At 55.0% G+C, this 20,160-nt stretch overlaps 1 protein-coding gene across 5 annotated transcripts in view; it reads left to right on the forward strand.

Annotated features, from left to right (window-relative positions):
- The window catches only part of PLEKHG3 (pleckstrin homology and RhoGEF domain containing G3), a 43,364-nt gene that overhangs the window by 18,489 nt on the left and 4,715 nt on the right, over positions 1–20,160 (forward strand). The window contains exons 1-16 of one of the 5 annotated variants that reach the window (XM_043472289.1): positions 4,928–5,273; positions 9,787–10,170; positions 11,297–11,394; positions 12,546–12,615; positions 12,887–12,933; positions 13,041–13,191; positions 13,274–13,405; positions 13,640–13,822; positions 14,043–14,135; positions 14,411–14,497; positions 14,707–14,740; positions 15,059–15,151; positions 17,970–18,008; positions 18,383–18,402; positions 18,834–19,172; positions 19,633–19,746. In XM_043472289.1, the coding sequence (XP_043328224.1) occupies positions 9,826–10,170; positions 11,297–11,394; positions 12,546–12,615; positions 12,887–12,933; positions 13,041–13,191; positions 13,274–13,405; positions 13,640–13,822; positions 14,043–14,135; positions 14,411–14,497; positions 14,707–14,740; positions 15,059–15,151; positions 17,970–18,008; positions 18,383–18,402; positions 18,834–19,172; positions 19,633–19,746 (1,845 nt within the window). In that variant the 5' untranslated portion in view covers positions 4,928–5,273; positions 9,787–9,825. Of the gene's footprint in view, positions 1–4,927; positions 5,274–9,786; positions 10,171–11,296; positions 11,395–12,545; positions 12,616–12,886; positions 12,934–13,040; positions 13,192–13,273; positions 13,406–13,639; positions 13,823–14,042; positions 14,136–14,410; positions 14,498–14,706; positions 14,741–15,058; positions 15,152–17,969; positions 18,009–18,382; positions 18,403–18,833; positions 19,173–19,632; positions 19,747–20,160 lie in introns of those variants that run through there. The other 4 variants (XM_043472288.1, XM_043472290.1, XM_043472287.1 and 1 more) reach the window with 4 other exon arrangements.

The raw sequence follows: 20,160 nt of genomic DNA on the forward strand, positions 1-20,160 counted from the left end.
ACTGCTTTGTGGATAATCTGTTGATATGTCTATTTTTTAAAAACTATTATTAGTATTATTATTATTATTTTTTGGCCGCACAGCGTGACTTGTGGGATTTTAGTTCCCCAACCAGGGATCGAACCTGTGCCTCCTGCAGTGGAAGCACCGAATTTTAACCACGGGACTGCCAGGGAAGTCCTCGCTTCCTTTTGTCATTGATGTGCTTGTCTGGTTTCTCTTGATACAGTGTTTGTTCTCCAGAGCGGGTTCTGTGTGTGATTCATCTTTGTGTCAACCCACAAGGCTGCCACAGTCTTTGTGCAAAGTGGGTGCTTGAATATACTTGAGCAGTGAATTCTGAAGCTCATGACTTGGGAAGGGCCGTTAGTCTTATCCCTAAATGAGTGGGTCGACCTTGCGGTACAGATGGCTCACTGCCCTGCTCCCTGCTGTCCAGCAAGTTAGGAGTAGAACTAATGTTGGTTTTGAGCCATGCTGGCTGGAGTACCAGGTCTATTCTTCTGCCTTCCCCTCTTGGATATTCCCTGTGACTTAGGAAATGGGCAAACACTGGGGCTTTTCCCTCTATGTCCTGGCTGTCTCATCTGTCTACCTTGGAGTTGGATTACATTTTTTCTTTAAAATCCAAGGACCAGTGTCAAGGATGGTTTCCAACGATCACTTCCCTACCTCACGTCACCTTAAATTCTGTTCCTGCTCAGGCCTGTTGTTCCTCTCCAACTCTCTCCCTGCGGAACCCAGAGGAATGCGCCCTGCCTGCTACAGCATAGGACTGACTCATTCAAACTTCGTCTTCTGGTTTGACCTTCTGTGTGGCCTGGATATCAGACTCGTTTCCGTTTCCAGCTGAATTGCTTTATATTTGCCCTTAAAAGATCATGGTCCAAATCTGTGTTGGGATCATAGATGATGTATGATCGGCAGGATCGGGGTGAAGTGGGAGGGGAGGGTTAGGTCATGGTGGTACATGATTAAACTTGTATCTTTATTATTGACGTGAGATATGGGTCTACTTTTTTAGGCACACATTAGAAAAATCTCTTATCCTGATGCTTATGGACAAATAGTAACTCATCCATCCTTCTCATTGCCACCATTTATGAAAGGTATACTGTGTGTTATTTGTTCACATTGCTCTACTTGTATCCTCTCACTCTTGGAGACCAGTGAAGTTGGTACTATTGCTGCGCTCCTTTTACGGGTAAGGAACTTAAAGTTTGGTTAGGTCCAATGACTTGCCCAAGGCCACCCAAAGCTAGTAAAACAGAGCAACTGGGTTTCAAACCACGTCTGCCTGACTCCAAAGCCTGTGACTCCGTTTACTGCATTTAATCTCTGCTGTCTGGACTCTCATGCACTGAGGTACTTGCTCATTCTCTCCTTCTCATCTGAGAACTCAGACCCAGTGGGCCCCTCTGTTCCCAGTTGCTTCCCACTGAGATTCTCCAATGCCTTTGAATCTGATGCAATAGTAAATGCTGCAGCTCTTGAAGGTGTGGTTCAAGGTTGGCGACCTCAAAACAAGCATCTCCTATAGTGGGTGTACGGGGAGCAACTAGATTGTTAATTTGTGGGACTGGGTCTCTGAATTTTGCTGATAAGAAGGGGTGGTCCTGTGAGCCTCTAGAGATGGGAGAGATGAGGCCTCTGAGAACACTGGAGGTGTCTGTGATTTCTAGCATGGTCTTCATCCCCTCTATCTTCTGGGGACATTGTGTCTGTGTCATCTTCCTGCTTAGTCACAAGTTGTGACCTACCCTGGCTATGAGCAATAGCAATTTCCCATCCACAGTGATTGCTCTCCTTTGCCTTCAGTTTCAATGAAACCTCCTGGTGCACTGCTTTTCCTGGGATAGTAGGGCCATTTTGCTGTAGTCCCTTCTTCAAACTCCAAAGTGGCCTCTTCTTCCAGAGTTTATGGCTGGTCAATTAATATGTGGCATGGCAGGGCAGCTACGCCCCCGCTCCAGTCCCTCTTTTGGGGCCTAGAGTATGGGGCAGTCACTGGTCCCACATGCCTCTTGGTGAATCGGAAACTTGCTGGCGGTGACTAATTGGAAACTCATTAGACAAGGAGGAACTGTCTCAGGTCTTGACTGTGGCCACTGTTTATCTTTTGTCTGACTACTGTGGGAGTGGAGAGGTGCTGAAATTTATTGAACACCTAGTGCATGCATTGCCTTCTGGGGGTGAAAGAAGGCCCAGCCCACTAGGTTTTTACTATCTAGTCTGGAAGGAGAGCTTGCCCATGAGAACCCCAAGGACCTGTGCTTTATGCGACAGTCAGGCTCAGCTGAGTTCAGAGAAGTGCCTGTGTGTTAGTGTTGCTGCTGTTAACACACGCTGCCATCTTAGTGCCTTCGAACAGCACCCGTGCAGACTTCCCTGGTGGCTCAGTGGGAAAGAATCCACCTGCCAATGCAGGAGATACGGGTTCGATCCCTGGTCTGGGATGACGCACATACCATGGAGCAACTAAGACCCTGCGCCACAGCTACTGAGCCTGCGTGCTCTAGAGCCTGGGAGACGCAACTACTGACGCCTGTGCGTCCTAGAGCCCCTGCCCTGCAGCAAGAGAGGCCTCCACGATGAGAAGCCCACACCACAACTAGAAAGTAGCCCCTGCTTGCTGCAACTAGAGAAAAGCTCACACAGCGACAGAGACCCAGCACAGTGAAAAATAAATGAAACAGCAGACATTTATTATCTTATAGTTCTGGAGGTCAGATGTCAGTCTGGGCCTACAGGGCTATTTTCCTTCTGGAGTCTCCAGGGAAAATTTTGTTTTCTTATCCTTTCCAGCTTCCTGAAGCTGCTTAGATCCCTTGACTTGTGGTCTCTTTCCTCCGTCGACGAAGCCAGCAGCCTAGCAGCGACCAGTTTCTCGCTCTGTCCCCTTTGCTGTCACGTCAGCTTCCGACTCCTGCTACTTCCCTCTTGTGAGAACCCTCTGATTACCCCAAACCTACCCACATAATCTAGAACAATCTTCCCCATCTCAAGATCCTTAACTTGATCATACCCGCAAAATTTCTTTTGCCGTATAAGGTTACCTACATAGATAGGCTCCTTGTATCCAGGGATTAAGATGTAGATATTCCTGGGGGAAAAGCATTTTTGGCCTGCATCATTGTGTGTGTTGGATGGGTTGGTGATGGTTGGGGAGGCCTTTCTGAGGATGATGATTGGACCACATTTGTGGAGGGAGAGAATGTCTGGGACACCTTGCAGGTTTGAGAAGTAACATGAGCAGATGTTGGGCTTGTGCGTGGTGGAGACAGGGAGGTGTGGGTGAGCGTTACTCCCACTGACATGAGATGCCAGGGGCTTTCCTCCCTTCCAAGGCCAGGCCGAGGGAGTTTTCTGAACTTTAGTCTGTAGGCCCAGACTCTGTCCCAGAATTCAGGTGGGAGGGCTCCGTTGGCAACCAGAGTCTTTCCTTCCTAGCAGCTGACTCAGGCACACTTGGTGGCCCCCTGCTATTCTGGGGTGGTGGGAAAAGGAATTCACGAGGGAAAATGAATTCATGAGGGAATAGGAATTTGAGCCAGCTGGCCTCGGTTTGGGTGGCCCAGAAACCCTGGTCACACTGTTCGCACAGCCTCTGTGATAGTCACGTTGCTCACAGGGAACACAGTCCCTGGAGAGCTTCCCTTGTCCTCTCTGAGGGTGCTTGGGGCCCCTGAGTCCCCGGGGAGGGGCAGGAGGGTCAGAGGGAGAGAGGAAAGAGCCAGCCCCTCTCAGGGATCCTCCTTGTCCTCAGGAGAGCCTCAAGGGTGTGGTGAGAGGTGGCCTCTGCCGGTGTGACCTCACCCACCACTTCCCACCCTCTGCTGGCCCGGATAACCGTAGGAATAGATCCTCAGGAGCTGGGCTTCTGTGGGGACAGTGCTGGGCAGCAGCCTGGCTGGGTGGTTCTGAGCTGGGGGGGTGTGTGTGTATGTGTGTATAGACCCTCATGATACTGAGTGTGTTATATGTGTGTGTGTGTGTGTGTGTGTGTGTGTGTCTTCTGTGAGGACAGTGCTGGGTGGTACTGAGCTGGGGTGTGTGTGTAGTATACCTGGGCTCCTCTGAAAGTTAAATTGTGTGTGTGTGTGTGTGTGTGTGTGTGTGTGTGTGTGTGTGTAGACCCTTGTGATACTGAGCTCTGTGTATGGTGTGTTTGTGTAGCAGAACACCTGGGCTCAGGATCTCGAGGTGCAATCTCTAGAAGTTCTCATGTGTGCGTCTGTGTAGACCCTCGTGATACTGAGCTGTTTGTGTGTGTGTGTGTGTGTATAGCACACCTGGGCTCAGGATCTCGAGCTGAGATCTCTGGAAGTTCACACTGTGTGTGTGTGTATGTGTAGACCATCATGATACTGAGCTGTTTGTGTGTGTGTATGTGTGTGTATAGCACACATGGACTCAGGATCTCAAGGTGAGATCTCTGGAAGTTCACACTGTGTGTGTGTGTATGTGTGGACTGATACTAAGCTCTGTGTGTGTGTGTGCATGTAGCACACCTGGGCTCAGGGTCTCAAGGTGAGATCTCTGGAAGTTCACACTGTGTGTGTGTGTATGTATAGACCGATACTAAGCTCTGTGTATCTGTGCACGTGTAGCACACCTGGGCTCAGGGTCTCAAGGTGAGATCTCTGGAAGTTCACATTGCTTCCGCCCTGTCTGTCTGGAAGAGCTGTAGCATTTCTCTGTATCTCCCTCTGGTACCTTATGGATGAGCAGATCCTGACAGTGCAGTGAGGGGAAGATCACAGGCTGTGGCTGCCTGGGTTGAAGAACCTCTGGAATACCCAGCAGGTGTTGGGAGTCGGGAGATGAGAGAAAGTGGGGAAGGAGGGCTGTGCCGCCTGCGGTCCCCAGGGAGGGAGGGCCTCGGCCCACACGCAGGTACCAGGTGACCGCTCCCCTTCACTCCCGGGGCCACTGGACTTTGGAGCAGTTGCCTTTGGGGGAGCCCCTCAGTCCCTCAGTCGCTCCATCTGCCTCCAGAGCAGGCGTGGCATGTTGGTCTTCCGTCTCCTGGATGTGGGGCGAAGGGTAGTAGGTGAAAGGATGACGTCAACCGCCTCCACACCTGGACCCAGCCTCTCTGAACCAAGATGTTTTTCTGGAGTGTCTCCGAGCGCTGGCCGGCACAGCTTCCTCCTCATCTCAAGACTTCTCGGCCTACTGGCCCCTGAGGGAGGGCTGAAAGGGAGTGTTACTGAGTCCTGGGGAGTCCCCAGGACTAGAGAAGCAGAGGTTCTCCAGAAGATTCTATCCAGGTGAGCGCCCCCATGGGACCCTTCTTTCTGAAGCTGGGGTGGAGTTGGGGAGCAGGGTCCTACTGCCTTATTGACAAGAGGCCTGAGGACAGAACATGGGGGCTCTGGTGGGTTTGGCTGGTCATTTTTTTCTGTTGGAGGCAGGAGACCGGGTCAGATCGGGGACACAGAGCTGAGGCCTTGCAGGGAGGAGAAGGACGTGGAACCTGGCCCCAGTCAGCCGTCCTGGGAAACTCAGAGGCCTGCTGCAGCATGCCTGCCTCTCTGCCTGGGGATGTTCAGGGAAGGTCCCTGGGAGGTGTGAGTGGAGGAAGGGTGTGGATTAGGTTTAAATTTAGAGAAAGTTAAAAAGAAAAGAAAAGAAACTGATCTCCCTTTATCTCCTGCACCCAAACTCTTAAAGGTGCATGTCTGAGCAGCTTATGGGGCCGATCAGAAAGGTCTCGGGGACCCTTTCACAGAGGGCTTCTCAGGTGTGGGAGATACAGCGTTTTCTAGAAGATTGACTCATTGACTGATGATTGATTGGATTGATTCCTGTTAAAAGATGGAAGAGGTCAGTGAGGAGGGATATTTAGGGAGCTGGAGACCAGGGTGATACGGTGGGCTGTGGCTTGGGGTTTGACTGCTGTCTGTCACCTTCTCTAGGCGCCCACTGCCCCAGCAGACAGTGTCTTCCAAGATGAGTTTAAAGACCCCTGAGTTCCAATCTTGGCCTTGGGGTGAATCTTACCATATGGGGTCATGTGATGATCCATGGAGAGGAGGGAAAGGTTGCCTCTACCCAGGAGCCCTTCCGTAGGCAGGTGCTTCCACTGTCTGTGGGGGCCTGAACGCCACTACAGAGAGGTGTGTGTGCGCTCACTTGCTCAGTCGTGTCCAACTCTGTGATCTCGTGGACTGTAGCCTGCCAGGCTCCTCTGTCCATGGAATTTTCCAGGCAGGAACACTACAGAAGGGTGGGGATTGGGTTTTTAGAAGCAGAGGGCCCTCACCCTGAGTGTGATCTCTCTTTTCCCTCACTATCTGATGGTGTCTGCTAACAGTCCCACCTGGACTCTGCCTGGGCTGCCCTGACGTCTCCATTTGCTCTTTACCCTTCCTTTCTGGGTCTCTGTATTCTTTTCCATTAAGTCCTCTTGCCCAGGGGAGAGAACGAGAGCCTTGTGAACCTGGGCCTCCTGGTCACTGCAGGGCTTCTCTTATCATCCGAGGAGTTACAATCTGATCCTCATGCCCTCCTGCTGCTTCCCTTCTCTAGGACCTGCAGTCCTTTGACCAGGAATATGTATTTTTCTGTGTTGTTCCAAGGAAAAGGTAAATGGGCAAAGGTCACATAGTAGGAGGTCTAGAAATAATAGCCTTAAAGAATCTTAATTCTCAATTTTTTTTTTTTAACCTCCTTTGGCCTTTGTGAGGGAAGTAAAATATTAAAAGCCATGACCTTTATGTCTTAACATGTCCCCCATGGTTTATGCTGAGGCAAAGCCATGGCATCTAGGGCTGTGACTAATCCTTTGCTGGGGTTCTAGCTGGTGTGAAATCCATCAGGGAGGCAGCCAGCAGTGGGCAGGGGCAGAAGAGCACTCACACTGAAGCCTGAGTGCCTGAGTCCAGCATGCTGTTTCTGTGGCCTCAGTTTCTGCATCTGTAAAATGGGGATAATAATAGTACTGACCTCATAGAGTTGTTATGAGGTAAAAGCGTCATTATGTTTACAGCACTTGGACCATTTTTAGCTGTTAGCCATTATGCTTTCTTTTAACCCCAGGAGGATTTGGGCATGGGCGCTATGAAAATATGAGCTTGGTTTGCAGGCAGATGGCTGTGTGCAGTCAGAGAAAATTTCTCCCAAGTAGAAAAGATGTGTTAGTTCCTGGGCTTTTGCAGTGTGCATGGGGACCCTATGGTGATGGAGTCCCTAATGAGTGACCTTGAAGATACCCTTTAGAGAGAAATCTCTTGAGATCAAGACTGTGTGTGGGGTGGAGGTGGGGGGCTGTGACTAATCCTTCACTTTGAGGCCATGACCTGGCCAGCTGTGAAGCCCATTAGAGACTTGGGCCTTTTCCGCTTAGCATCCCCATAGGGGCTGACTGACCCCAGGTTTCATCTGGGAAAGGTTTTAGGCCGTAAATCCCTACCCCTTTGTTCTAGCTGGAATTGACAGCCCTCAGGGGCTGGAGGGGAGATGGGGGTGGCGGAGAAGGGGGGAGATGGGGGTGGGGGGGTGCCTGATGGTGCACTTGCTTTGAAGGACACATTTCCTGACGCACCGCATATATTCAATATAGGTTTGCTGAATTAAATCAAACACAAAACAGTGTCATATATAATGGTGCATGGACAGATGAATAATCACTGCTGAGATACACAGATTTTTAAGTCACAAGAGGGTCAATCACTTCACAGAGGCTATTCAGCAAGTCCCACCGGGCCTGGGGTTAAGGGCTGGGGCGGAGTTCAGGTCTCTTTCTTTCTTTGTCTGAAACAACAGGCCACCGGTGGGTAGAAATGACTAGCTGGTTCATCTTAAAGGCTCTTCTGAGGAGACAGGAGAAAGCAGCAGTGCTGTGTTTCCCAGGGGCTTTCCTGGGATGCTCGGTTTCACCAAGGTGATCCTAATTAATCCTTTGACTGCATCTGGAAGGAGGGAGCAGTCAGGACTGGCCCCAGTGCTGCTGCGGTGTCCTCATCTGCAAGACGAAAGGCTCACGTGGAGGGAATCCCCTCACCTAGCTGAGACATACAGTGGGAAATTGCTGTGCTTGGGAGGGTCCTCGCTGGGCTAGGGTGCATGGCAAACTGGTCTCCATGCTCCTGGCTTTAGCTTGGTAGTCATACTGGTTCATCTACCATCATTATCCGTTTGCGGATCACTTTCTAAGGTCCCTGCTCTTAGGTCACTGCCTAGGGCTGGGAGTCTTACACAATGAGTGCTACAAAAGGGATGCCCTGGGGTGCTATAAGAGAACACAGAGGGGGCCCCCAGTTTTGGTTTCTGGGCATATGTGGCTTCTCACTGAGACCCAAGGGTTGGTATAAGTGACACAGGCTAGGGGTATGGCGTGGGTGTTGGGGAGGAAGTAATGGCCAGGTAGCGGGAACACTTGGAAAAGCCAGAGCCCAGGTGGGGGCACTGGTTCCAAGTTGGGGTAGAGGCACAGAAAACCAGGGGGGCAAATTCAAGATGGCCAGAGTGATGGCACCGTCTCGACCCTTCTCATAGCTCTAACTTGTGGTCTAGTGACTTCTGAGTCCTAGAGCTGGGGTGGAAGGCATTGGGACAGTAGGGCTGGCAGAGATGCTTTAGAACATTTTCCCTGTGGAAATAGCAGTCAAATGAACATTCTGGAAAGTGATGTTGATGGGCTTTGGTGCTCTGGGGTGGGGGTGGAGTGTCCTTGACTTTCCCAAAGGCCACAGCCACCACCCTGCCTCCCCAGCTTGCTGCTTTAGGCTGGCCTACCTGTGAGCCACACCATCTGTTTAGGGAATAAAGTCCACCTGAGGCTATGTTTGCCTCACCTGGGAGCAGTTTCCTGCTTGCTCTGCTGCCCTGACCCGGCTGTGCTGAAGGGAGCTTCGCTTCGGGAGACCTACCCGTGCCTCAGCCCTGGGGAATTTCCTGCGTCCCTGGAGCCTGGCTGAGTCAGAAGCAAGTACCGGGGACTGGGGCAAGGAGGTGATGTGGGCTCAGCCTTTGCATCATCTCCTCTGCCTGCCCCGTCAGTATCCAGAAGGTTTCAGGTTCTAGGTTAAGCCACTGGTGCCCCAGAGATTTTGCAGTCCCACATACTCTCTGACATATAGGTTAAGAGCCAGGTCCTTGAATGGTGGACACTTGGAGAGTGCTTTTTGACACCTGCGAGTACTATCACTGTTTTGATGGTTTACGGAGCCGTCGCTCTGTGCTGGGCACCAAGCTGAACACCCAGCAGCTCACTGCGTACTGTGGGGGGACAGCCCCAGGGCAGGTGGTGGGGAGCAGAGGCTCTGGGAGGCTGGGTGATGTGCAGGAGCAGAGGGGCTGGGCTGCAGATTCCATTAGAAGGCACCCCTGACCGCTGCCAGCTGTTCTGGGGCCTCAGCTTTCTGAGCCCTTGGCTGATCTGGGATGTGGTCCACCTTTCTTCCACTCTGGGAAGGATGGAGGTGGCACTGTTGGAGACAGGCAGGAATTCATTTGGGCATCCTTGTAGATGCTCATACAATCGGAAGGAAGGGACCTCCTTGAGCTTCAGAATTGTTGCTTTAAAAATTGTGGTAAAATACATGTAACATAAAATCCACATTTTAAAATGTTCAGTGGCATTGAGTGAGTACTTCACATTGTTGGGCATCCATCACTATCTTCCATCCATAGAACTTCCATTATCTTGCACAACTGAAACTCTGTACCCATTAAACAGTAACTCCCCATTCCCTCCTCCCCCAGCCCCTGGCAGCCACCCTTTTACTTTCTGTTTCTGCGAGGATTCCAGAGGTTTGACCCTTTGTCTGTCCCGCCCAGAACCTCCCCGGAACGCCCCCGCCAGGCAGCGATGCCAGGATGCCCGTCTCTGCGTCCCTCCACCAGAACGGCAGCCAGGAGCGGCCGGCGAGCCTGACCTCCACGACCTCCTCGTCGGGCTCCTCCCGCGACAGCCGTGGGGCCATGGAGGAGCCCAGCGGCTCCGAGGCTTTGGCTGAGAACGGGGAGGGCTCCCCGTGTGGCCAGCATCTCCCCAACAGCAACAACAACTCCAGCGGCTGGCTGCGGGGGTCCCTGTCGCCCTTCAGCAAACGCACGCGGCCGGTGGCGCCTGCGGACAAGTTCGGCTACCTGGGCCGCGTGGTGCGGGAAATCGTGGAAACGGAGCGCACGTACGTGCGGGACCTGCGTAGCATCGTGGAGGTGAGGCTTCTGGGGGCTGAGGTCGGGAGGAACAGCCCTCTTCTCCGGGGCTGGGGCTGGCCTCTGGCTTCCGGTGGCCCAGTTCTTGGGCAAAACCCTACTTCCACGGGAGGAAGAAAGTTCTCCCTGACATGTTGCTTCCAGGATCTGCTTCCCTCACGGCGCCCGCCCGGGATGCTGCTGGCCGCTCACACCGCCTTGACTTGGGGGTCCCGTCAGTAGTTGGGCCAGCAGAATTTGTGTGGATGGTTGGGGTGTAGGCACCTTTCATGGGGAGTGGGGACTCCTGTGTTTAGCCAAGAGGGAGCCACGATGAAGAAACTGGCTCTGGGCCCCTCCCTGCACAGCGCCCAGATTCCTCTTGTTTCCTGCCTGTGGGGTCTTAGGCACCTGTAACCCCAGCCTCAGACTCCTCCTCTGTAAATTGAAGAGGCAGGGCCTTGCAGGGCCCATGCGGGTGTTTCATACCGGGAGGGGCAAGGGAGAAGGTGACTGTGTGGCTGTCGCTGAGGAAGCTCTCTGCCCTGTGGAGGGACATGTGCTCATTTCCTAGGCCTGCCTAACAGGCAGCCACACACAGGGCAAGCTGAAGATGCTTATGTTTATCCTGTCCTGGTTGAGGAGGCCAGAGGTTAAAACTCAAGTTGCTGGCCGGGCTGGTTTCTTCTGGAAACTCTGAGGGAGAGTGTGTTCCAGGGCTCTCCCCTAGCTCCTGGCTGCTGCTGGCAACCCTCACTGTTCCTTGCCCTGTAGCTGTGTTCCCCCAGTATCTGCCTCTGTCTTCACACAGCCCTTTCTGAGTCTGTCTGTGTCCTCCCCTCTTACAAGGACACTGGTCACTTGATTCAGGGCCCACCCTACATCCAGTATGGTAGCACCTGAAGATCCTTAATCATTATATCTGCAAAGACCCTATTTCCAAAGAAGGTCACATTCTGCGATTCCAAGTGGGTATTATTATTTGTGAGGAGGAACCAGCCGTCCCAGGGCAGTAGGTGACGCCTGTGAAATGGTCACAGCAGGAAAATGCAGCCCAGGAATGAGGTGTGTTGGGGAGTGGGGCCATGGGACTGGACCGGATTGTGCCGGGGCCAGGGGCTGGGCTCTGACGCCTCTCTCCACGCAGGACTACCTCTTGAAGATCATTGATACACCTGGGCTGCTGAACCCAGAGCAAGTCAGCGCCCTCTTTGGGAACATAGAAAGCATCTATGCACTGAACAGGTATGGAGTGAGCCTGACACACCCCATGTTCTTCCTGTGAGCCCCATCTCAGGGCCTGGAGAGGAGCCCCAATGTTCCTGGTCTTACTCGGGGGCTGTGATAACGTGGGCCGGGGTCTGATCGCTGAAGTGGGGAAGGGTGGTCCCTCCCTGTACAGTAGCTCCCTTCAGGAGAGAGGGCCTTTGGGCCTGTGTGCTACCTGATGGGCAGAGGGGCTCGTGTGAGGCGGTGTTTATGTTGGGTCCAGGCTGGGCCAGCGCCCCCTGGGGACTGCTGCACCCTGGCATGTGAAGCTCTTCCCCCGTCCCTCTCATCTTGGTCCCCCACTTGCAGATCCCTTCATTCTTCTCCACCTTCCCCCTGATTCTGTGGGAAGCTGGGGCTCCCTAGAGGTGATCTGATCCATTAGGTAGGGGAACATAGAAGCCCGGCAAGGAGTGAAGAGGGAGGCTGAGCAAGGCCTGGCGAGGGCCTGCTTCAGGGTCAAAGGGGCTACACGAAGACCACACATGAGTGGCTGCCAGGGCCCCCAGACTCTCCAGGGAGAGGGCACTGGCCGGGAGGAGCAGAGCTTGTGGGGGCAGCATTGACGGGATAGGAGGAACCTTGCCCCAGGCCCCTTAGGATGGCAGAGGGACTTCCTGCTGGGCAAGCTGGGAGGCCTGATGGAGGAGAGACTTGGACCAGAGGGTATGGGCTTGGGCAAGGAGGAGCTCAGGAGGGGAGGCCGGGTGTTCCTCTCATGCCCCCGTCTCAGAACAAGCAGTGCTGGGACTCACCCTGCCTCTCCCCTTTTCTGCATCCTTCTGAACTGGGGGCCTTGGTCCCTTTGCTAGTTCTCCCTCTCTCCTTCCTCTTTTAATGTTTGCTTCTGTGTGTTTGACTCCTTCTGCCTGCAGAGGAGCTGTGTCCCCTCCCGAGGTGGGTACTGGTGTGCCTTCTCCCTCTCCTGCTGGTGGAGCGCATGGCTCTGTTTTGCCCCCATCTTCGCTGCGGTGCTGGCTTCTTTCCATAGTTGCTGCCCCGGGCGGAGCTCACTGACACCAGGGCTGTTGTGTGTCTGGGCACCAGGAGGTTGGGGAGGGGGTGTGTTGGTGACCATGGAGGCTGCGAGTGGTCCACGGTCTGATGACCACCTCCCCTTCACCTAGCCAGCTACTCAGAGACCTGGACAGCTGCAACAGTGACCCCGTGGCCGTGGCCAGCTGCTTTGTGGAAAGGGTAAGAACGGCTGGGTCCTGGCCCCATCCTGCCTTGCTAGGGGCCTCTCTCCAGGGGAAGTGCTGGGTGCCTTGCCTTGAATATCAAGGGCATTTGGGGTGGCGCTGGGGCTGCTGGGTGGATGGCATGTCTGAGACGGATGGGTACAGAGATGAATCTGCAGATGCTTGGGGTGAGTGTGCTCCGGGGCCCAGGGGCATGCCTTTGCTACACCCAGGCTTACAGGCAAATGCAAGTTTCCCTGAAATCACTGTTTTTGGTCTTTCTTTAGAGCCAAGAGTTTGATATCTACACTCAGTATTGCAACAACTACCCCAAGTGAGTAATTAGGATGGAGAGGGGAGGCAGAGCCATCTGGCGAGTCCAGAGCACTCCACCTCCCCCTCCAGACCCCCCTCTGGTGACGGCCCCTTTCCCACTGGCAGCTCGGTGGCCGCCCTGACCGAGTGCATGCAGGACAAGCAGCAGGCCAAGTTCTTCCGGGACCAGCAAGACTTGCTGCAGCATTCGCTGCCCTTGGGCTCCTATCTCCTGAAGCCGGTCCAGCGCATCCTCAAGTACCACCTGCTGCTGCAGGTAACCCAGGGCTCCTCCCGAGGACATGGGGGCCTGAGGGAGGGGCAGGGCCCTTGAGCCTCAGCTCCTGTCCCCCGCACAGGAGATCGCCAAGCATTTTGATGAGGAAGAGGACGGCTTTGAGGTGGTGGAGGATGCCATTGACACCATGACGTGCGTGGCCTGGTACATCAATGACATGAAGAGGAGGCATGAGCATGCGGTGCGGCTCCAGGTGCTCTGGGGCCGGGGGCTGGAGGGACGGCAGGCAGGGGTGCTCGGGCAGGGAGAGGCTTAGAAGAGGGAATGCGAGCTGAGGGGTGGGGTCCTTGAAGATGGGCTTCTCTGGGGGGAGCCCTTGGTGCAGCATGTCTCTGTGAAACCCAGGCGGTGACTCCAGGGGGCCCTGCGTGGTCCCAGCAGGGTCTCCTGCAGCCTAACCCTGGGGCTTGGGGCTTCTCTGTTGCAGGAGATTCAGTCTCTGCTCCTCAACTGGACGGGGCCAGACCTGACCACCTACGGGGAGCTCGTCCTGGAGGGCACGTTCCGCGTGCACCGTGTGCGCAACGAGAAGACCTTCTTCCTCTTCGACAAAGTGCTGCTCATCACCAAGAAGCGGGGTGGCCACTTTGTCTACAAGGGCCACATCCCGGTAACCAGGCCACACCTCCTCCTCCCCTGCTTCCCGCCTTCCCAACGGGCTGGTTCCATTTTCCAACTCTGCGCCAGACTTGGCTGGGCCTCGGGTTGGGGTGGACGCAGCTCCCCCCTTGAAGAATACTCTCCCTGCCTCCCCTGACAGCCTTGAGGAGTGGGGTCCCCGGTTGGCTCCCCGCCGCGGGCTTGACTGCCATCTCCCTCTATCCCCCCAGTGTTCCTCCTTGATGCTGATCGAAAGCACCCGTGAGTCCTTGTGCTTCACCGTCACGCATTACAAGCACGGCAAACAGCAGTACAACATCCAGGTGAGGGGCGGGCCAGGACACGACCCCCGCGGGCCTGCGGGGTACAGGCTGGGACGAGACCTGCCCCTCCCTCAGTGGCGGGAGCCTCGGAGTCTCCCCCTGGAAGGCAGAAGTCCTTGGGGATATCTCTTGGGCTTGTGCTGAGGAGTTGAAGGAGGCTCACAGCACCCCCAGCCTTCTTTCTGCCTCTGCCCGCCTCGGCCAAAGCCCGACCCATGCCGGATGGCTTTGGGCCTGTCATGGTAACCCCCTCCTTCCCTCTTGGGCCCTCCAAGGCCAAAACGGTGGAGGAGAAACGGAAGTGGACTCACCACATCAAGAGGCTCATTCTGGACAACCACCATACCACCATCCCCCAGAAGGTGAGTTCCTGGGGGTGCCTGAGGGGGGCCGGGAGTGGCTGTCCCTCAGAGCCAGCTCCGGGGAACCCTGGGGCTCACCTTCTGGACACTGGCCCACCACAGTGCTGCGGTCCTCTGTACCAGCCCTGTGGGGGGCCCTGGTGCGACAGGGCCGAGGAAGAAATGGCTCATAGCAAGGTAGCCACGAGGTGGGTTTCCTTCCCTTCCAGGCCAAAGAAGCCATCTTGGAAATGGATTCCTATTGTAAGTTCACCCTTCCTGCCCGCTTTGTCCCTCACGGTGCTCATCTCTTGGACTGTATCCTGGGGGAGTCTACAGAGCAGGGAGGATGGGGGAGGCTCCTTCTGTAAGGCTGGGGTCTACTGCGAGACCAGGGCTCAGTGCTGATGACAGGCGGGACGCTATGTGACTCGCGCTCCTGGTGCAGGGGGAGGATGGAAGAACTCGGCACGCTTGTGGCCCTAGAGCTGGGCTGGGCGGCGGAGTTGTGGTTGGGGGTGGGCAGAGTCCACGCCAAGGCTGATGGTATCCCAAAGGCCTGGTTATCTCTCTTGGGTGCAGATCCCAATCGGTACCGCCACAGCCCTGAGCGCCTGAAGAAGGGCTCCCAGGACGACGTGTTCACCCACATGCACCAGGGGCGCCGGCAGTCTGGTAAGGCAGGGACTTTGTGGGCACAGAGGCTTCTTTTCAGGACCTTTAACCAAGCAGGGAACGAACCTTCTGCAGCAGCATTTGGGGCTAGCTCTCACCTCTCTGGAAAGCCCAGGAAAGGCTGAGGCGGGGGGAGTGGTTAGTGCGGTGTGGATGGGTGTGTCTGGAGCCTCCTGCCTTCCACAGGCACCTCTGGGCCCTTCCTGTGTACCCAGGGCTGGACAGCTCTCCTTTTACAAGGCCCTAGGAAGGCTTGTTCCAGGCACCCCTTCTCAGCGCCCCCACAATTGACTCCTTCCTCCTTTGCCACTTGGAATACTGGGAGTCCGCCAGAGTAATGCTCAGACGTCATGGATGGTCCACAGCCCAGTTCTGGAACAGAGCAGAGGCAGGACGTGGGGAAAATGAGTTGTATTTCAAGTGGCACCAGATCCAGACAGGAAATATTTACTTTGGGTCTCAGGGAAGAGTTCTGTTCTCCTTTCCTGGGTTTTCTTCCATGACTGCGCTTGCTGCTGTGTACTTGGAGTATTGAACCATTTATTGAAAAGAGAAAACCTTGCTTTTATTCATCCTTGTAGTGATGAGTGTGTGTGTTTTCTGTGTCAATTTTTAGTCTCTTCATTCAGTATGAGGCCCGGGGATAGATCTGGTTTCAGCCAGGCACTTGTCAAACCACCTGAGGTGGGAATTGGGGTGAGAACCATCTCAGGGACCCCTAAAGAGAAAGACTAAGTAGTGATGGGAGCTGGGTCCTGGCTGGGATCCCCACAGTGCGTGGGGTTTGCATTGGCAAGACCCACAGGTCCCCTGAACAACTGTGTGGATTGACGTAAAACGTTTGGTTTTCTGGAGGATGAAGCCGAGCAGTGTCTGGAAAGCTTCTGTGTGTTTTGTTTGGTGGTGTTCCTGGTGGATCTCAAACCTTAGGCAAACTTGCCATGGTTGCAAAAGGTCTTTGGTGCCATGTGTTAAAAGCCTCAAATTAGGAGTGTTACTTCCTAAGTCTCTGGCCCCTCTTGCTTCTCTGTCCTTTCTTCTGTAATTCTCTCATCCCTCTAACATTCCCTCTTTAACTTGCCGTAGCTTTGACTTGGAAGCTTCTGATATGTGGAGGTCTTTAGTAAGTGGCGGCAGTGCGGACAGTAATAATAGTACTGCCTGTCATAATATCAGCTGCAGCAAGCGAGGCACTTGGGAAATGAGCCGTTTCAGAGCTGAAGTTTCCCCAGGCTGAGGTTTTAGCCTGTAAACACTGAAACAGTTGGGTTTTGTCTCTGTGTTTTAGTTTTGTTGTCGTTGTTGAGTTGCTAAGTTATGTCTGACTCTTTTGTGATCCCATAGGCTATCTGTGGGATTTCCCAGGGAAGAATATTGGAGTGGGTTGCCACTTCTTCCTCCAGAGGATCTTCCCAACCCAGGGATTGAGCCCGAGTCTCCTGAATTGGCAGACAGGTTCCTTTCCACTAAGCCATCAGGGAAAGAATTCGCTTGCCAATGCAGGAGACGCAGCAGGAGACATGAGTTCGATCCCTTGGTTGGGAAGATCCCTTGGAGGAAGAAATGGCAACCCGCTCCAGTATTCTTGCCTGGAAAAACTCATGGACAGAGGAGCCTGGCGGGCTACAGTCCTTGAGGTCACAAAGAGTCAGACACAACAGAGCAATTAAGCACTTCTGTCTTTTCACTGAATGGTGTTCCTTCTTATTAGTCTGCATGCTTTTCTGTAGTAGCCCTTACTTCTTCCCTCTTCTGTTACAAATTAATTGGCTGAATGTGTAAGAAATGTGTGTGAAAGTAGTCAGGACCTCAGTGAGAGGGAGGATTCAGGCCAGTGGAAGAGCATTAGTGCGTGTTCTCAGTCATCTGTTGTGACTGCCTCCAGGTCTATTTCTGCTTCATCCTTGCAGAGAGCTGGGATGGGCAGATAAGTACACTGTCTGGGTAAATAAGGTGCCTTTGTTATCATCTTAAATATTCTTGTTAAATATTCTTGATTACACGCTTTAAATGGAAAGAGTAGAGCCTTTTGTATTTCTCTCTCTAAAAACAACGAGGTGTCTGCTTACCTCGATGCAGGTGGAGTGTAGGTGTGTGTGCCTGTGCACATTTAGAGAAAACAGTTCTTCAGTACACTCTCCTGTCCAGGGACAGCTGACACACCTCAGGAGGGCTCCCTTCTGACTCCCAGTTTAGAGTGGGCCTGCCACTTGATGCCAGGCGGTCAGGGGCAGTAGGGGCTAAGAGGACGGCTCTGTAGAGAGGTTCCTTAGACCTGTCCTCTAATCCTTGCCTCTCTATCTCAGGTCTGTCCCCAGAAAGGTGCTGACACCATCGGCCTAATGGGTGTATTCTATCCTCAGGGCCTGGGCAGCCCTTGTCCAGCTGGGCAACACTCCCCAGCGGGTAGCGGGGCTTCGTGTTGCCAGGCCTTAAAGGCCATAGAAAGTTGGATGCAACCTCTGCTTTCCAGTGGGGGCGCTGTGAAGGGGCTTGGGTGTCACTAAGGCCCTGATGTGCTCGGGGCAGGGAGGTGGGGCTTGAGGTGGGGGCCAGGGCCCCCAAGAGAGGCTCTGGTGGGCAGGCCTTGTTCTGGGGGGTTGTCAGTCGCAGCAGAGCCCCCCCGAGCCGGGGCAGGCAGTGGCCTTTGGCCCTGTTTCTCTGTGGACTGGGTGTGAGGACAGCCTTTGTCAGGCCCCGGGGCCACAGGGGCCCAGCTGGAGTGGACTTTGATCTGGTGATGGGCTGGTGGTGCTGTGAGTGTGGGGCCAGGCGGTTTGCGGCCTGCCCTGACTCTGCCCATTGCTCTCCTCCTCAGAGCCGACCAGACATCTGTTCAGGCAACTCAGTGAGAAAGGTGAGTGAGGGAGGGGTGGTCGGCTCTCCCCTTGAGCCCTAGGGCGAGGGTGAGCGGGAGGAGCGGGCGATCGGCAGGGTGGGGGCGACGCGGATGGTGTCTCACCCTTGCTGTCCCGGCTCCCCCCCACACACCTCGCGCCCTGTCTCCCGGTCCTTGGTTGACAGCAGGAGCGAGTGACCCCATCCCGGGCTCCTGAGCTCTCAGCCATTTCTTTGGAAGTCCTGCGAAGATGCTGGGAGCAGGAGCCCTGATGAGGCCTTTCCTGGGGGATCCGGGGCCTCAGGCCTGTGTAAGGGGGCTCTTTCTTCTCACCGCTCTCCCCTCTCCCTCCCCCCTTGCCCATGTGCCGGGACCTGGCGGTGGTGGAACAGCCAGAGCTGCAAGAGTGAAGGTAAGGCCAGGGGTGAGGGGACTGTGGACAGGTTGGGGGGAGCTGCCTGGCTCAGCCCTCATCATCATCACTTACTCAGCAAGCACCTGTCAAGCACCTGCTGGGCGCCAGGCTCTGTCTTGAGGGTCCTGGAGATGAATAAGCCCAGGGCACCCTTCTGTACCCTTTTCCTGGGGTGGCAGCCTGCCAGTGGCTGGCCCAAGCCTGAATCCTATCATATTGCCCTCTCTCCTGGGGGCAGGCGGGCCTGTCTGGGTCCTGAGTTCCTGCCCAGGCCCCAGGACCAGCTTCCCACCTTGAGAGTCCCCTGCGCCGCTCGGGAGCCCAGAGGTTGGGTGTCTGTAGACGTGAAGCCTCCCCAGCCCCAGCAGCTGGAGGAGGAGGGGGGTTGCCCAGAGGCTGGTCACGAGGGGGCCTTGTGCTCTGCACAGCACGCGGGCAGTGTTGGCACGCTCCTGGACTTTGGACAGCCCCCCTGTGCTCGGGGCCTGCAGTCGGAGGCCGAAGGGGCTGCCCAGGAGGAGCAGGAGGAGGTGATGGAGGAGGAGGAGGAGGAGCAGGCCTTTCAGGTCTCTCTGGAGGACCTGGCAGGGCACAAAGGCAGCGAGAAGGGGGCCAGGCCAGAGCCCTCAGGTTCGGAGGAGGAGGAGGAGGAGGAGGAGAGCCTGGCAGTGGCGGAGCAGGTAGCCGACTTTGCCAGCTCCCTGCTGGCCGCCCTCCACTGCTGGCACTATCGGGCCAACGCTTTACTTTTCTCCCGGGGCGCTATGGTGAGGTGTCTCTTTGATCTCCCCTCTTCCTTGCATGCTCCCTGGCACGTGCATGCCCATCCGTGAGTCCCCTTCCCTGCTCTCCTCACCCCGCCGTCCTTGTTCCTTCATTGCTGCCAATGGTGTTTCTTAACCCCGGCTCGCTGTCACGCCCTGGTGAGCCCCCGGCATGTGTTGTTCCAGTACTGGAGCTAACCAGCATGCTACTCAATGGGCATGACTAATGGGGCAGGCTGGGGGTGGCGGGGAGGTCAGCACACCAGGGGCGCATGCCTGGTGGGGATTTCTGAGTCTCCCAGACTTGGCGGTTCAGGCCGACTCTGGATGGCGCAGGCCCAAGGCTGGATCTTGGTGTAGCCCAACCCCCTTGGGCCTCAAGAGGTGCTGTCAGGGTTGGGATGCAGAAGGGACCAGCTCCCTGTTGTTCTGGAAGCTGATGACTGCCCTCTGCTTGCTGCAGGGGAAGGAACGCAGGGAGTCTGAAGACTCCAAGAGCTGCGGGAGGACCAGGAGCCGGTCTCCAACTCCTGAGGAAAAGTGCCTGAACTTTGAGTCTGTCACTTCCCTGCCGGAGGTGAGCGGCCAGCAGGTGGAATGGGGATTGTGCATACCCTCCTGAGCCCAGATCTCCAGCTTTGTAGGCGGGGCTTTCGGACATGGCTCTCCTGTTAGGCCCATGGGGACAGGGAATCTTGCTCCCCAGGACTCTCATGCCTTCAGGAAATCTGTCTGGCCTATGGGCACGTGGCTTGGTGACAGACAGCTTCTTACTCTGAATTAGAAAACCCTGAATTAGAAATTAGTACCCCTCCCTCTGGGGCTTCCCTGGTGGCTCTGTGGTAAAGAAACCTGCCTACAATTCAGGAGATCCAGGTTCGATTCCTGGATCAGGAAGATCCCCTGGAGGAAGAGGCATGGCAACCTACTCTAGTGTTCTTGCCTGGAGAATCCCATGGACAGAGGAGCCTGGTGGGCTGCAGCCCATAGG

Source organism: Cervus canadensis, chromosome 6, assembly GCF_019320065.1.
Source record: "Cervus canadensis isolate Bull #8, Minnesota chromosome 6, ASM1932006v1, whole genome shotgun sequence".
Taxonomy (NCBI): Eukaryota; Metazoa; Chordata; class Mammalia; order Artiodactyla; family Cervidae; genus Cervus; species Cervus canadensis.